This window comes from Dipodomys merriami, unplaced genomic scaffold (genome assembly GCF_024711535.1).
Source record: "Dipodomys merriami isolate MVZ:Mamm:240054 unplaced genomic scaffold, mDipMer1.0.p SCAF_30, whole genome shotgun sequence".
NCBI classification, from domain to species: domain Eukaryota; kingdom Metazoa; phylum Chordata; class Mammalia; order Rodentia; family Heteromyidae; genus Dipodomys; species Dipodomys merriami.
The window spans coordinates 3740773-3759601 of record NW_027204493.1 but is presented as its reverse complement, the minus strand read 5'-3'; the positions used below and the strand labels follow the sequence as shown (position 1 = coordinate 3759601).

General features: G+C 32.4%; 1 protein-coding gene across 2 annotated transcripts in view; it reads left to right on the top strand.

Moving 5' to 3' along the window:
- The window catches only part of Lmbrd2 (LMBR1 domain containing 2), a 38413-nt gene extending 21961 nt beyond the window's left edge, over positions 1-16452 (top strand). For both annotated transcript variants that reach the window (XM_070041028.1, XM_070041029.1), the window contains exons 12-18: positions 155-260; positions 679-776; positions 4020-4123; positions 5797-5843; positions 8516-8621; positions 9592-9718; positions 10655-16452. In XM_070041028.1, coding sequence (XP_069897129.1) covers positions 155-260; positions 679-776; positions 4020-4123; positions 5797-5843; positions 8516-8621; positions 9592-9718; positions 10655-10715 — 649 coding nt within the window. In that variant the 3' untranslated portion in view covers positions 10716-16452. The remainder of the gene's footprint in view (positions 1-154; positions 261-678; positions 777-4019; positions 4124-5796; positions 5844-8515; positions 8622-9591; positions 9719-10654) is intronic.
- Positions 16453-18829: the final 2377 nt, after the last annotated feature.

Sequence of the window (18829 nt, the reverse complement as noted above, 5' to 3'; positions counted from 1 at the left end):
CCAAGGGAAGACCAATTCACTTTAAAAATTATTATATATATACACACACATATATGGCAAATATAGTTAGGATGATATGAAATAGTTTAATACATTTCTCTATAACTTAAGATATATTTTACTGCATGATTGGTCTTTTTAATGTCGACTGCAGGTTGTTTTGCCGTTTGACTCCTCCATTATGTCTTAATTTCTTGGGTTTGACCCATATGGATGCATCCATCTCTCACCAGAATACTCAGCCAACTGCTTATACATCTGTAAGTACAGTCAGAAAATGGATTTCTTTAATTTCATTATATGAGATGTTGTTATTGTCAAATTTCTTTAAATACTAGTACAAAAGTTTTATAGCATTAATGGATTCCTTTTTAATAACTACAAGTTAAACAATTATAATCACTAATGACTGAATTAAAGTGTTTTTGCATATCTTATTATGAAAAAGTTTTTTAGTTCATATAGGTTGTTTTGCTGGATAGTATCCAAAGATTTCATCTGTAGTAGTATCAGCTTTTGTATTTATAGTCTTTATGTGCTTTTGAATGATACTTATTAAACATGTGTTTTCCTTAGTAGAAATCCTTGACAGTTCTGTTATAAGCAAATTTTCTAATGATGAAAAGGATGAAAATATAAAACTATGTTTATTTAACTTACTTTTTTCTTGCTTTTCAGATTATGGGTTCCATGAAAGTTTTATCCTTTATTGCAGATGGATTCTACATATATTACCCTATGTTGGTAGTAATCCTCTGCATTGCAACTTATTTTAGGTAAGAAACTTATATAATACTATTTTTTCTCATGTTTAATTGTATCTAGATATTCTTTTTGCCTAAAAATCTTTTAAATATTTACTGGTTGGGTTTTGTTTTATTGTGGCTTGGGGGAAGGAGCTGTTTGAAGGGACTATTTGAGTGATTAGGTCATATTCTTTCTTTAATAAAATTTTAAAGTTATGTTATTCTTTCACGATATTTAAGCCTCAAAGTATGTAATTACAGAATGTTAACTCATAAGTCTTCCTTGTGATAATGATTGGCATTGTAGCTTATAAAACTCCTTCATTCCTGTATTCTCTTACAAAACAACTCAGTCTTCGGGGTTTCTCCATAATTATCACTGGGTTTCTAGATGCTTCAGACCATGGACAGCGCAAAGGGTTAGAAGGGGAACAATTATAATCAAGATGTACGTGTAGGGCTGAAGAAGAAACCTCCTTTTACTTTTGAAAGTATATGGACTGCTCTTTTTTTATGGAATTAGAGAAGATAGTAGAATTTGGCAGAGGTAAGATTCAAAATGAGTTAAATGATAGGTATGTTTGGCTTCTAGCACCCTGTTAGAATCAGTTTGTTTTTCTAATGAAAATAAATTTTATCATTTTACTTCTGTTTAAAAACTAAATATCATTATATCATTATTATAAATAAAATATACTAATATTAGGGTAATTAGAAAGCAGAAATTGTTTAAAAGAACTTCTGTCTCAATTTTTAAAATACTCTTGTTTTAATTTATGATAAATAAAAAGCTAGAAGAGTATAATAAAAAATAATACTGCTAGACAGGCACCCATGGCTCACATCTATAACCTAGTTACTCATGAGTCTGAGATCCTGAGGCTGCCTGGGTAGAAAAATCTACAATAGCACATCTCCAAAATAACCAGCAAAACAACATGACAGAGGCGTGGTTCAATTAGTGGAGCATGAGCTAAGCAAGCAAGCTAAGCAAGCACATAGTCCCCTGAGTTTGAACCCTAGTGCCACTAAAGAAATAAAATAGTATTGTTAATATGAACTGATAGCAAAACTAATATTTTGAATTTTTCCTTTAAGGTAGAAAAGATAATAACAGACTTGTACTGCGAAAATGATGTATTAAAAGAAGAGAGTAAGCATACATTGTACATACAAAACTAAGTTTTGATTAACTACTTACTCATTTAAGAATTTACATGTTTTATGGAACACTAAAAGCTTATAAAATATAAATGATGTCTTTCTATATTAATATTGGCAGTATTAGCATTTGAGACAAAATCTTAGTACTTATGATGTTCTGATTTATAATAGTACTTTGTCAGCCATAAAATCTTAATTGTAAAGGAACATTATATCTAAAAGGACAGTTATAAAGAAAGGGGGGAGGGAAGAGGAGGAAGGGAGAAAAGAGGAGGGGAGAGAGAAAAAGGAAAGAGAAGGGAAATTGAAGGGACGGAAAAAAGGATGGATGGAGTGGGGGATGGAGGAAAAGTGTGAAGAGGGAAAGATAGAAAAGGAAGGAAAGAAGGAAGGGAGAAAGAAAGCCAAAGAAACAAAGGAGAAAATAGGAGGGAAGGAAAGGGAATGGATGAGATGGGAAGGAAGGGGAAAGAAAAAGAGGGAAGGAAAAGAGAATGGATGAGGGAGGAAAGGAGAAGAGAGGAAGGGAGAGGAGAAGAGAAAGAAGAAAAGAAAGGAAGGAAAGGAGAAAAAAGGAAGGAAGGAGGGAAAGAAAAAAGAAAAGAAAACTTTTGAATTGTTAATTAGTATAATGTTGAATGCCATTTTACCTTTAGGGAAAAAGGTCATATTCCTCAGTTTTCAAATTAAGTATCCTCTTATATAAGTATGTGAAGCAATGTCTTAGTAACATTTCAGCTTTATATGTACATTTTCACTGGCCATGATGTCATGTTTCATTTACCATGTTAGTCTAATTCCTACATTAGAAATGCCCATAGCTAATACTTAGCCTTAGCTGCCTAGCTAAGATAAGGTTGTTTCTTGATACTTTATAGAAAAATAAGGCTTTCCCAAAGACTAGTACTAGTATGTATCTTGGTACATAGTATTCCTACAAGAATTATACCCTACAAGGGTATAATTATAATAAAGGATTATTTAAAGTCACAAAAATAGCATGATTATCTGCCTGAAAACTTCACATTCACTCAGTGATAATTCATGTAAAACATTTTTAATATATAAAACAAGCACATATATTCTGAATCAGGCAGATGTTTACCCATTTTTAATGGAAACTGGAGATACTCACTTTCTCTGTCCTTCTGGTTTTTTTTTACACCTACAGCTTTTCCTTCAATCTTTCCTTTATCTTTGCCTCTCTCTACATGTTTGTATCAGGTTTCTGCTATTAGAAGTACATCAGTGAAAAAGTTTAAGAACTAAGTACAATAAAAAGAACTTGGGTTTTTTTTTTTTAATCTTGGACTTAAATCTCAGATCTGTAATTTATTAAGCTATCTTTAAGAGTCTGTTTAGTCTCTTGAACTTGTTTGCTTATGTATAAGTAACATTTTTTTAGGATATAGTAAGGATTGAATATAATACCTATGAACTATCTGATGCACAGTAGAATCTTAACAAATTAATGCTACTTTATCCACCTCTTTCTTCTTTTTTTAATCTGCTGTACAGTCAGAATACTCTTTTTCTGCACAACAGTCAGATTTAAAGTAAATAGCAAATCAAATGGGAATTGATAGCCACAGTTGAGATATAGTAATCACTTTATAGTATATAATCAAGAGCTATTAAGAACTGACTAGTCCTTAGGGAAAAAATAAAACATGAAAATAAATTCATATAATAAAGACTTTCTAACCCAAAATATCCTACACTTGAAATACTAGATTTACAGTATGTTTCAGTATTAAAGTTGCTGTTTGAATATAAAAATAACAGATTATTCTTGTAATATAACCATTACATAATTGTATAATCCTGGTATAATTGTGTATGAAGATATACTGATAGCTTGACCTTGTTTACTTGCATAAGAAATCTGGGTGTAATCCACACCCTATACTAGGAAAATACTAGGAAAAACTTTTTAGATAGGGAAATAGTACTTCTTCAAGAATATATAGGATATAACACTCTGTAACTTGCCATGATAACTAATTATGTACCATAGGTTTTTTTGTGGGTGGCAATACTCAATAATAATTTCTCTGAATATTTACATTAGGAAGCAATGCTTATCTTTTGAACATCTGCTTTTATTAGTTTAGGAACCCGTTGCTTGAATCTGCTTGGTTTCCAACAGTTCATGGGAGATAATGATATGACATCAGACTTAGTTGATGAAGGAAAGGAATTAATCAGACGAGGTAAGATTTGTCTTTTAAAGTAAATGAAGAGAAAATATTAAGTGCTAAGACTCAAAATACAAAATTAATGTTTGAATAATTTATAAATGACTTTTTATCTATCTTAAGGTCTTATAAAGTTATACAGTGCTTTAGCCCAAAATACACATTTAGCTTTCTTAAGAACAGAGAGTTCAAAAATGCAAAAACCAAAAATAATTAAAAACACATCTGTAAGAAATTTTATAGCATAATTATTAGGTCTTTATCTAAACTAAATTTTAGTTTGTGCTCATCAGCTTTTTTTTTTTTTTTTACTAAATATTTGAGATAAATACCTTACAAGAAGGAAATGCATATTTTGATTCACAGTTTTAAAAGTTTAGTCCATGGTCACATGGTCCCTCTGCTTTTGGACCTGTGTCAATACAATTTGGTGGTAAGCCCTGGGATAGAGGAAACCAGATCTCCTCATGGAAATCAGGAAGCAAAGAAATACATGGGAAGGGGTGGGATCTAAGTATTTCCTTCAAGAGCATGACAAAGTGACCTTCCTTCCTTTCACTAGCTCTATCCCCTAAAGGCTACCCCATCTTCAAATAGTGCTATATGCTAATGATTAAAACTTTAGCATATAGATCTTTGAAGGACATTTAACATCCAAACTATAAAAGAGTTGTTTCCATGATTGTGTCAAAACATAGCTGCCGATTACTATTCAACTGTAAATATAAATTTAAAGAATCATCAGTTTGATACTGCATGGTAAATGATTCAAACCAGGACTATTTTCTTTAGATGCGATAATCATTGATGTGAGAATTTGATTGTTATTAGAATATATAACATTCTTCTACAATCTAATCATAAAGTTGAATATACTAAATTTACCTATACTCAAGTGATAGTATGATGGTGATAGAAATCTTATCTGTTGGCATTGGTCTACCAATGTGAAAGTAGAATCTAGTTGATATAATGGTTCTAATGGTTTAATGGTTGCATTGATTAGACTTCACCTGATCTAATAACAGGACCCAAGATTCTCACAAATAAGCATGATAAATTGGAGGCATGTCCTAAGATGTGGAGAGAGATCCTAAACACTGAATATATAACCTGCACAGATGAATAAGGGAAAAAATTATATACAAAGAAGGCATGAACTTAGTTTAGAAGTAAGGATGAAGGGCTGGGAAGGTGGCTCAGTGGTAGAGTGCTTGCCTCGCATGCATGAGGTCCTGGGTTCAATTCCTCAGCACCACATAAGCAGAAAAAGCCCGAAGTGGTGCTGTGGCTCAAGTGGTAGGGTGCTAACCTTGAGCTGAAGAGCTGAGGGACAGTGCCCAGGCCCAGAGTTCAGGCCCCACGATTGGACCAAAAAAAAAAAAGAAGTAAGGGTGAAGTTTCATCCTTACTTCTCTGTACTTAGAGAGTACAGAGAAATAACTTCCAGGTCACTACCAGGGAGAACTTTTTTCTTCACTAAATTTATTTAGACAAGATTACAAATGCCACCTCTAACAAAAACAGAGAAGACATTCCCCTAGATCCTTTCTAGCATTAACCTATTACTTTTAATTTTGTAGTAATTTATAAGAACTTTTAGTTCTACCCTGATAACTTTACATCAGTTACTCTATATCTAATTAAGTTCTATTACCTGAAATTTGAGGCCATTTTTCTGTCTTTAGAGAAGAGGAAAAGGCAAAGACAAGAAGAAGGTGAAAATCGAAGAAGAGTAAGTACAATATTTTGTTAAATTGATGTAACCAGAGAATAGTGTGAAATATGGGAATCTTACTGATTTGGAAAAAAGTGGTTAAAGATAGAAAAACTGGAAAAATGGCATAGAATTTATTTTTAAAGGGACAATTTTAATACTTTCACATACACATGCCAAATGTTCTTTCTTTCAAGTTTGCTTAGAAAGCTTCTAAGTAAAAATTACTTTATCTGTGTCAAATATCAGTTTCTTGCCTAAAGGATGTAAATATTTATTGAATGAGTGAAAAAGTCTTGTTGTTAAAGTCATTTTGATTGCTTTTAAGTGACTATTCTTTTTTATAGTATGGCATTTTATTTTCCTCCTTAATTTCTCTTCAGTACTCCATTTCCTGAGGGAAACTAACCTCCCTACTGTTGGTTAAAATAGAAACAAAAAATTTATCCATGGTTACCACAGACTTAACACCTGGGCATATTTACACTGGTGAAATGAAGACTAAAAGGAGACTTGAGACTTATCTTTGTATATCTTCATGTTAAAGAAAGTCTTGCAATTTGTTTCAGGTATAACTGGAATCAAAGAACAGAAATTCCTAAGATAGATTTCACTTCTTTTTTGTTGTTGTTCTGTTTATCTTATTCTTTCTGCCCTTTTATTTATTTGTTTTATGCTGGTCCTGGAGCTTGAACTGGAGGCCTTCAGTGCTATTTGTAGCTTTTTTTTTTTTTTTTTGGTCCGATCGTGGGGCCTGAACTCTGGGCCTGGATGCTGTCCCTCAGCCCTTCAGCTCAAGGCTAGCGCTCTACCACTTGAGCCACAGCACCACTTATGGCTTTTTTCTCCTTATGTGGTGCTGAGGAATGGAATCCAGGGCCTCATGCATGCAAGGCAAGCACTCTACCACTGAGCCACCTTCCCAGCCCTGTAGCTTTTCAGTAGTTAATTGGAGTTAAGAGTCTCATAGACTTTTCTGCTTGGGCTGGCTTTGAACTGCGATTTTCATTTCAGCCTTCTGAGTAGCTAGAATTACAGGCATGAGTGAGTAACCAATTCCTGGCTTCCTTTTTCTTCTTTTATTAGCATTAAATTAATTGTACTAAGGGGTTTCATTATATTTCTATACATGTATATAGTGTACTTTGACCAAATTCTTTTCTTCAGTTTTGCTTTCTCATCTTCCTTCCTTTCAAACACAAATTAATTTTCTTTTCATACATGTAAAGTATTTTGAGGAGATTCACTTTCTCTTTACCCTCTTACTCTCCCCATTCTTGCTGGTTCCCACACCTAAACAGTAACCATTTCACCCATATACTTTCCTTTTTTATCTCTAAATTTAGGCAACATGTAATAGGGAAAATACAATATTTGTCTTACTCTGGCTTATCTTGCGTAACCTGATGGTCTCCATTTTTATCCATTTTTCTTCAAATGATATAGTTTCATGCTTTTTGGATATTTTCAATTTCCATTCATAGATTTATGGACACCTAGGCTGATCCTGTAGTTTGGCTATTGTGAATAGGTTTTTGCTTTCACAATTTACTAAAATTACAATAGATTGCTTACGCATAGAAAAATTATTTCTTGCACTGCCTGGAAGGTGGAATTAGGTGACATCAAATAGTTTCAATTTAATGAATAGAACCTCAGCTAACTATGATTTTACTGTGTTCATAGTAGCACAATCTGAGTCATCATTTTGTTATGCTTGTATACAACTTTGATTTTGCTATCAAGAATAACTTTGTTTATAGTTTAAGTGAAATGAAATTTTATTAAATCTCATTAATCATTTATGTTTTCCATAACATATCATCAAGAGAAACATATTATTTAACATGCCTGATATCATTTTTAAATTTTTAGAATAAAAAGTTATAATCAGAGCTAGCAAAATGGCTATAAATGTCTTCATTAAAAATTAAAGCTTATAGGGTCTGGTGTGGTGCCACACACCTACAATCCTAGCTATTTAGGAAGCAGTGGTCATTATGGTCCTGGTTCGAGGCCAGGAGGGGTAAAAAAATCTGCATACTGTCATGTGCATATTATTCCATTTACATGAAGGCATAGGCAGAAGGATTCTGGTCCAACATTAGTCATGGAGCAAATTGCAAGAGCATATCCTAAAAATAAATAAAGTACAAAAGGCATGGCTCAAATAGTGGAGCACTTGTCTGGGAAACAGAAAGCCTTGAGTTCAAATAAGCAGAATAAAAAAGCATATATAGACTAGTCTTAACAAATCACATAAAGATATATACATTGGCCTGTTGTTTCTTAAGTTCATTATGACAATTATAATGATTAGTAATGATTTTTTTTTTTTTTTTTTGCTGGTCCTGTGGCTTGAACTCAGGGTCTAGGCTTTGTCCCTGACTCACTCTGTGCTCAAGGCTAGGTCTCACCACTTGAGCTGCAGCACCACTTCTGGCTTCTTCTGAGTAGGTTATTGGAGATTAATGTCTCACAGACTTTCCTGCTTGTCTGGCTTTGACCCACGATCCTCAGATCTCAGCCTCTTGAGTAGCTAGGCTTACAGGCGTGAGGTACTAGTTCCCAGCTTACTTATGAGTTTTGTAATGGTAATATTTACATTATACTAAGTGTATAGAATATATTGCTAGTGATTAATTATTCTCTGTTCTTTTGTTACATATTTATTTGTATTTCTTTTCTAGGAATGGAAAGAACGATATGGACACAATAGAGAAGATTCTACCAGAAATAGAAATGTTCATCCTGATCCCAAAGAGTCCAATTTCTCAGATATTAATACCAATTGGTGTGAGTATTTTGTTTTCTAGCTGGCTTAGAAAGTATTTTCTTATGCTTGCCTACATAGATACTGAGTGGATATCTATTTAGAATGTTTTTATAATCACAAACAAAAGATGAAATTCACTATGAAGCCAACTGACATTTCATTTGATAAGGAACAACTTCACTGTAATGACACAGTTAAATATTAATTTTGATTCATATTAATTTTTATGCTTTAGTATTTTGGGGGTAGAACTCAGGGTTTCATGTTTGCTAGACAAAGCCTGAACCACTTGATCTATACTTCTAGCCCCCTTTTGTATTGGTGATTTTCTTTTTTCTTTTCTTTTTTTTTTGATCCAGTCGTGGGGCCTGAACTCTGGGCCCGGGCGCTGTCCCTCACCTCTTCAGCTCAAGGCTAGCACTCTACCACTTGAGCCACAGAGCCACTTCTGGCTTTTTTTTTAAAATCCGCTTATGTGGTGCTGAGGAATCGAACCCAGGGCCTCATGCATGCAAGGCAAGCACTCTACCACTGAGCCAACCTCCCAGCCCTGTATGGGTGATTTTCAAGGCAGAGTCTTGTTTTATGCCCAGAATGGCCATTGCTGCAATCCTCCAATTTGTACTTCCCTGTGTGATAGGGATGACAGGCATGCACCACTATATTCAGTCATTGTGTTTTCCCTGTAGCTCATATAACAGCTATGTTATCTCAGGTATGTGCCAACTTTCCCAGCCATTGGTTGAGATAGTGTCTCTCAATTTTCTTTTTTCTCAAGCTGGCCTGATACCAAGATTCCTTGATCTCTACCTCCAAGTAGCTAAGATTATATGCTTGAACCCCTGTGCCTGGCTTTTCAACTGATTTTTAAAGAACCGTGTAGTTTGTTGTTAAAATAAAAATTTGGATCATTTTTAATCGTGATTTTTCTTTCTTTGAATTCATAAATTAAAAGACAATAATAGACATTTGTTTTCTTCTTTTGAGCAGCATCCAAGTATACTAGGGCTAACAATAGGACTGAAAGGGACCGAATAGAACTTCTTCAAGATGCAGAACCTTTGGATTTTAATGCAGAAACATTCACTGATGATCCTCTTGAATCTGAATCAGGAAGGCAAGTTCCAATTATCTGAAATTTTATTGATATACTAACCTGACAAGGTTGAAAACAAGTGATAATTTAATATAAAAAATGTTCAGCTGGGGATGTAACCTAGTGGTAACATACTTACCATTATGAGACTTTAGTTATATCCTCAGTTTTACTACTACTAAAAAATTAAATGACTTTTGATATCTTTTCTTGCCCTCTAATTCTTTTATATTTGAAAATTTAGCACTCAAATAGTGGGAATTGGAATTGGTATCTTCATATATTATATTTATATACTATTATATTATTTTGTAATTATATAATTATAATTACAAAATTATATACTGTATAATTATACAGTATAACACTAGTGTTATAAATAAGAAAAAAGTTGAATATATGTAGCAAAGAATTATAATATATCTATGACAATCTCATAATGTTGATTTAATTTATCAGTTGTGACATAATTATGTCTTGATATCAGACACAATCTAAATACTTTAACAATATTTTATTTGTGGTTGAAATCCAGTTGCATTTTAAATACAGAGACAGCTTATAAATGGCAATTCAGGAAAACTCTAGTACTCAGATATTAGAGACTGTATCTTTTCCAACTGTCCCATGAGAAAATAAAAGCAAATTATCACATACATAAAGATGTTTAATGTTTTATTATCTATAAGTAGCAAAACAAGAATATTCTATTTATATTTGATAATTTATTAAACTAACAATCTCCTGGATGCATCTTATATCTGTCCGTTTTTTAAAAAATATTCTTCACTTTGTCTTACATGTACTCTAGACACCATTTTTGGTTGATTTACAGTTAAGTAAATAGTAAGTTTTTACTTTCAGCTATTGACTTGATTTTTTTTTTACTGAAAATATATTTTCTTTTTTCCTTTTTTACGTTTGATGATTCAGATAATTTTTTTGTTCATCTTTTAGGTATCAGCCTGGTGGTCGATATCTTTCAATGTCCTCCAGTGTAATATTTGAAGATATTTAAAATCAGAAAAAAATTATGGAACAACTAATTTAAGACAACACATCAGTTCAGCCTTTATGGATGTTTGTGTGCTCCCAAAATTCCTCTGTACTCTTGATAAAACGTGTCAGGAAAACAAAACATTACAGATAATTAATTACATCTTAGTACTAATAGGTTGTTTAGTTCACTGAATTGAGTATCATCTTTGCTAATAGGATTTGTTACATACCATTCTCTAAGTATCTGCCTTAGAAGTACAGTTACAGTGGAAGGGTTTGACTCATGATAAAGACCAATGTATATTGAGAATGTGTAATTAAGTTTGTTTCAGATTAATTTTTTTTCAGGAGGCAAAGGTTCAAGGAAGCCATATGTCACACTAAGTGATAACGCAGTTTTGTAATTACGATTTACATTTTTGCTGTTTCTAAAACGTAGGTTCAACTTGTACTTACTTAAGGAACCATATGTGAAAGAAGACCTCAGATAATGTTGGTATTCACAAAACCAATGTCTTAAAATAAGTCTTATCAGACATAGCTGAATGTAAAAAGCTCTTTTTCAAATATGTATGCAAATTAATTGGATTTTTTGCATGTATAACTAAGATTATACATCCACTGACAATATCTTTAGCATGTGTTCTCTAATTAAGTAATATGTCATTCTTTTCAGTCTTTTTTAAAAAACATTTTAAAAAATGTTTTTGGTATTATTGCTTTGAAAAGATTTTCATTTTGGAAAGAAAACTCACCTTTGGTATTACCATATTGACATAAGTGTTGATCATTCCATTCAAGGAGAAACTCTAAGCACTAATGGTAAATAGGAGGGTTTTTTTGTTTTTTGTTTTTTTTAATAGCCAAAGAATTCCACAAAAATTCTCTACTACTTAAAGGTGCCCATTTTCACTTTTTGAAAAGAAAACATCTGGTTATATAAAGTTAAAAAATGAATGCATTTACTTTTATTACTAGAACTTAAATTGAGGTTTATAGAAAATAGCAAAATAATATTAAAATGGAAATCTGTAATAATAATTTTATTTTTTAAATGTGCTTATAATTTTAAATTGACTATTTTAACCTTTGTGTTTAAGCCAAACAGATATTATCTTTTGACACACTGGTGAATATGACTGAGCACAACATACTTGCAGGGAATTTTTTATGGTCCTAAAGTATCTGTAATTCTTTCAGAATCAATTCTATATTGGGTGACCATATTTAAACTTGTCCAGGATAGTCTCAGTTTAATATCTATTATCCTTGTAATTATGACTAGTGCTTCCTTAAACTCTCAAGTTTCTTTATTGAAGTTCAATTATATGGTCATCCTAAGAATATGATTTATGGTTCTTTCCTTTTTTTTTTTTTTTTTTTTTTTGCCAATCATGGAGCTTCAACTCAGGGCCTGTGAGCTGTCCTTGAGCCTCTTGTGCTCAAAAATAGTGCTCTACCACTTGAGCCACAGCGCTACTTCCAGATTTTTACTGAGTAGATTATTGGAGATAAAAGTCTCACAAACTTTTCTGCCCAGGCTGGCTTTGAACCTGAATCCTCAGATCTTAGCCTCCTGAATAGCTAAGATTACAGCTGTGAGCCACCTGTGCCCAACTTGATTTATATTTCTTGAAAGTAATCTTTCTCTCACTCATAAATTTTCCATTTTTAGTTTGTTCTTTAATGAGTGTTATCATGTAAAAATTGTGAAGACATAGTTCTGTTTAGGTATGGAAAGGAATAATGCACCATCCTAATTATCTGATTGTTTTGATCTATGAGTTTATAATCTTTAAAATTAAAGCCCTTTAAAATTACTATCAGTTGATAGATTTACTCTGAATTTAAGGTCATATAACCTGTTTAACACACACAGACACACACACACATATGCACATTTTTGTGTAATGTGATCAGAGTGCCACAGTAATTTAATACTGCTTGTAGTTTCATGGTTGACTCCTTGAATGCCTTGGGAAGATCTTGTAACCTTTCAGTGCCTCAATTTCTTCATTTGCAGAGTGAAGATAATGCTATTTGCCTACTGATCTACCTCACAAAACGATTGTGAGGCAATGAATTTATGTTTATGTCCTGGAGTTTAGAAAGACAAAACAGGTCATTAGCTATGCTATTTTTCTTAGTGGTACTTGAAGATGATGAATGGGTAAAATGATTATTTCAGAATTTAGGTTTCTTAGTATTATAGAGATACTTACAAGTCTCCAAAGCAAAAACATTTATTGGACTAAGACATCAGAAGACCTGTGAAAATAATGTTTTATGTTTAACATTTGGGTTAACATTTATTTACTTTGAGATGTGAGTTTTTTGGTTTTTGTAAGTGGGTTTTGAACTCAGGCTCAAGCTAGGCAGGCACTCTACTGCTTGAGTCACACCCAGTCTTTGGAATATTTTTAAGTATATGTGGTTTCTTATCAACTTTTGTTGTGTTACTCAGATGGAGTAAACAGAAACAGGAAAAGAGAAGAAATTATCTGATTACTTTATAATACCCTAATGTAAATTGATAGGAATACATAAAGGAAACTTGCTCCTTTCCTTTATTACTAAATGTTTATGGTTATAATAATTGAAGCATAGGCCTATACATATACATCACAAATAATATAGATCTTTTTTATGACATTTGAGTTCCAAAGCAGTTTTTGGTTGTTTCAATGATCTAGAATATGCGGATTTCAAAATGAGATTATCCTACAAAAGTTAATATTTGTTAAACCACCTTGTATAAAAATCTATAGTATGTACAAAAATGATTCCATTTTGCAGTTATTAACATGTAATGACATTTATTGGAAAATATTATTACTAAATTACTTAATTCATACACCTTACATGCAAAGTGCATTTCTTAAAGAATTATTTCTGGCAACTACTTTTTTATGCCTTTCTTACATGATAATATCTGATTAGAATTTTCTAAATTATTTTTCTAAATATTTTTAGGTAAGCATGTTCAGTAAGCCACTAGTTTAAAATAACCATTGCAGAAAGTAATAATAATCTGTAATTTTCATTAATCACCTATAAGTTGCTAATTAACTTTTAAAATATGTAACTTGCTGTCGATAGAGCATTTTTGAAAAAAAAAAGTAAAATAAGCAAAAGTCCAATGATTAAATTTGGCTCTTTTAATGAATTCAAATGACTTTAGATAATTTCATCACACATGATAACCTTATTTCACAAAAGTGGTAAAGCTTTAAAGCTTTCTCTTTATAAAAAATAAATCAGAGAATTTAAAAATCAAAGCATTATAAAATGCTGCCAAGTGATTAATTTGGGGCCTTTGCTATTTGTCTAAGTGTTCTAAGTGGAATATGTATCCACATTAATTGTGGATAGGAAAGTCAACATGTGTGTTTTTGAAAGTATATTTTAGTATATTGAGGAATGAATTTCATTTAACTTCACTAGCAAACCTCATTGTTTAATACTTTTTAATAGATTAGGGAATGATGATGTGTTAACTACTGTATTAAAAGAAAAATACACTATATTACAATTCACACTGCTCAGTAAGGTAAGTTTTGTACTTGTAATTTTATTAAATCCTAAATGTTAAGAAGTAAATGGACTTAGGGTTCTTTTCTGCCTCTTTTTTTAAAATCATTTTTTTAATTACATCTTTTTATTTTTTTTCTGTCAGTTGTGGGGCTTGAACTTTGGGTCAGGGTGCTGCCCGTCAGCTCTTCAGCTCAAGGCTAGCACTCTACCACTTGAGCCACAGCGCCAGTTCCTGTTTTCTGGTGGCTTATTGGATATAAGAGTATCACAGACTTTCCTGCATGGACTGGTTTTGAACCGCGATCCTTAGATCTCAGCCTCCTGAGTAGCTAGGATAACAGCTGTGAGCTACCAGTGCCCAACTTAAAATCACTTTTTTTCAATACCACCCTTCTTTCTGACACTTCTGGTTATAATATAATTTTTAGTGTGCTGACTTTTTCTTTTGTGTATACATTTGCTTTTGATGAGCAATGGCGTCAAAAGGAACTACTTCTGACCACAAATCCCACTACTTGAAGTAGCAGTATTGTAACTAAAAAATAGTAAAACAGCTTTTGGTGTACAAGTATACAATGTCTAAATGTAAATGTGAAACACACTTTTTAGGTCACTAAAGAGGTCACTTGAGTGAAATGAATCATAGTAGTGTAATAATTTTTGCAAAAAATGTTTGAAACTCAAACATTAAGAACTTGGAAGAATTCATAAATAATGTATACATCATTAAAATTTTCCTTAAGAGAGATGGAAAAGTGTCATAGGTTTACAGTTACAGAATGCCTTCTGACATACGAAGAAGTCCCCTCTGGTGGGATACTTCCAACTCAGTGACATTTTCCTGCCCAGAGTCTTGGGAAACCAAGCAGTATTGCCATCTTTCCTGACTGTGAGCCCCATGAGCCATCTTTCCAGGAGAGCATGTGCTAGTCCTGTCTGTTCTTCCCATCATAGGAACATGTCCTCACTTCTACTTTTTTTTCTGTATTTACTATGGCTTAACTAAAAATTTGTTTTATCCATTGCTATGTTATTTTTTATTTTTACTAGAGCAAGATTGTTGGCGTAGTTCCCATCAATGTCTTAAATATATACTTGTATTAATATACTCCTTAGGGAAATTATTCTTTTTCCAGGAAAACCCTTTCTTTTGTGGTTATTGTTATCGCAGATTATTTTCTAAAAGGAGATTTATTTTTCTGCAGTTGGTGCAAGAGTACAAAGAGTGGCTTACCATGGCAGACATATATATGGTGAAATCATAATTTATCAAACTGCATAATACCATTTAGAGTTGGTAATACTAATAGAAACATTATTCATCTACCCACTTAGAACTGTATTTATCAGCTGAAAGCTGACTAGCATCTTCCCTACTTAGTATATCAAATTGTGGGGGAGACACTGCATTATTTATTATTTGTTAAAGGCAATCCAGTGTATTTATTTTTGTCTGCATTTTGAAACCAACGTGAAGGATTTTTCTCATCTTAGAAGGTAGGGAATATGTATATCTATCTTTTAAATCACTATAATCTAATATATGTTTATAATTTATAGCATATGTTTATAATTTATAGTGCTATTATTATTTCCTGATATTTAATTTTTATGTGTTTTCATTATTAATTAATTGTAGTCTTGTTGTTAAATAGTTTAAATGTCTTTCTTACATAAGATCTGAGCAAACCTATATCCTTAGGGACAATATTCTTTAGTACTCCAGTGTGAACTTAGAATATGCCTACATGTCTTCATATCTTTTTATAACTACCAGTACCCAAGCAAAGTATACCAAAAGCCTAATTTCTGTGTTGCATTAATAAAGTGCTTGTTATTTTGCCTTCATCTAATTCAGTTGACTAGATAAAATAGAAGATAATTATTCAGATGTGCATCCAATCAAAGTTTTCAAATTGTCAACTATGCTCAGTTTTGATGCATGATACCAAATTTATCTTACTCACCTCTTACTATCTGATATGTAATGACACAGGTTTCCTATTTGATCAGTGGATTGTAGATTTGATCATTTTTCTGTGCAGATTCTCATTACACTTATAATGTATATTTATAAAAAGTTGCAAAGTGCTAAGTGAGGTAGAATCTTTGGTCTTATCTATGCATAATGTTCTCTCGGTTTGATTTTGACAAACTAAATTGACTGGTAGTTTCTTTGTAATAGTGTAACTTATTGTGATGTAATGAATTTTTTGAGCTGTTTATATGATTAGTTGTTAAATGAAATTATGTAACTGCATGAAATAAACTACATTTCTGTAAGTTACAATGGATTTTGCTAATTATTTATGCATTTTACTTTATTTGAGATAGTTCTTTAAAATAGGTATTTTTCCTTTTAAATTTAGCAAGTTTTATATAACAAGTGTTTTAAGATAAATACTTAAAAATATGTACTTTTGGTTTTATAGTTCTTGGTCTTGTGCCTATAATTAAAACAAAAGTAATGATAAAATGTGAGTAGAATCCAATGAAAGTTAAAATGATAAAGTAGTAGAAAAAAATAAAACTGCATTCTTATTCTTTGAAAAGATCAATTAAAGGGATAGAACTCTAGCCAGCCTAACTATGAGCGTCACATGAGAAAAACAAAGCTCTGAAGAAAGAAATCAACAAAGTAGAGTGATAATCCATGTTTGTGGACAGGGAAGCTCAATCTTTTCAAAATGAGAGTTGCTCCTAACTTAACCTATAGATTCAGTACAGTATAGCTCAATGATTTGGGATGCTAGAAAGTTCAATGTCACTAGGGCAAGCAAGACAAAGGAAATGTCTCAAACATAAAAAATAATGTCATCTTGAAGCATTTCATTTTCCTCTTGGATATGTCAGTTTCACATATTTGAAATTATTGGATAGAATGTCTTAAATGATTGTATTAGGCAACTGAATTATAGCAGCAATTTTGTTTAAATTCATTATAAATGGTGACCATAAGAACTTACCTACCAATGCTTTCCATTGGAATTTGATTAAATAACTTTGATTAAATAGCTTTGCCAAGTTCATACATAAAGCCATTAGAAGTATTTTTGAAGTACTGTGCTTTATGGTCTCATTTCTTAATGTTAAAAAAAATCTTAAGGCTATCGCTCAGGAACTGAGGTTGAAGATACAAGATGCCTGTCTTTGAATTATATTTCCACTTTACATACTTTGAATTTTATCAACCTATGTCCCTGATTCTGAATTTGCCCCTAGAGTTGGGAGAAAAAAGTGATGTAGATGCTTTCCATGAAATTTTGAATCTTTGAGTACTTTTTTGCTGGATTCTTTAGAAATACTTCTAGACTCTTTTTTTAAATATATATTTTTATTGTAAAGATACTGTACAGAGGTAATGAGTCCATTTCCTATTGAGCATTGTTACCCCCTTGTTTGTTTTTCCCCTACCATCCCTTTCCTCCCCACCTCCCCAACTCCTCACCCCACTCCACAAAGTTGTAAAGTTTGTTTTCAACATAGTGTCTCAGTGTTGCAATGGGTCATCCTGTATCCTTATTTCACCATTTTTTGAAATTTCTCTCTCCCTTCCCAAATTAGAAAAATGTGTATATAAGATTCAGGACACCGGAATCAAATACAGTGACAGCAGGGGTTGTACCATGAGAGAAGAACATACAAAGAAACAAAAAAAAAAATCACATAGTACATTATAAGTACATTGAAAAGAACAACAAGAAAAACTCTCTTGTGTCCCTATCTTGGGATTCATTTTGCTTAGCATAAGGTTATATGGTCATACGTATATAGCTTTGACCTCTTATGCTAGTCCTAGACATATTCTAGTTATTGTAGATAAGGGAAATCATGGGACCCATGTTTCTTTGGGTCTGGCTTACTTCACTTATAATTTTTTCCAAGTCTTTTCATTTTCTAACAAATGGGGTGGTGTCATTCTTTCTAAGGAAGGCATAGAATTCCATTGTGTGTGTATGTATATATATATATATATATATATATGGTGCATATATATCATATATATACATATATATCATATATATACATATATATACACCATTATACTACATTTTCTTGATCCATTCATCTAGTGAGGGGCATCTGGGTTAGTTCCATATCTTAACTATGGTGAATAATGCTGTGGTAAACATAGTTGTGCTGGTAGGTTTAGTATGGCCGTGTTTGTGATTGTTTGGGTAAATGCCTAAAAGTGGGTGGGTCATAGGGGATCTCTATGTGGAGTATTTTGAAGAACCTCCATACTACTTTCCAAAGTGGTTGAACAAGTTTACACTCCCACCAACAATGCAGTAGGGTTCCCTTCTGGCCACATCCCCTCCAGCATCTGTTGTTATTAGAGTTCTTGATTATAGCCATTCTAACTTGGGTGAGGCAGTATCTCAATGTTGTTTTGATGTGCATTTCTTTTATGGCTAGACAAGTTGAGCATTTCTTCATGTGTCTATTGGCCATTTTTATTTCTTCTTCAGAGAAGTCTCTAAGTCTTTTGACCCTGACTAGCAAAAACCTTAGCAGAAAGAACAATGCTGGAGGAATATCAACACCAAACTTCAAACTCTCCTACAAAGCCATAGTAATCAAAACAGCTTGGTGCTG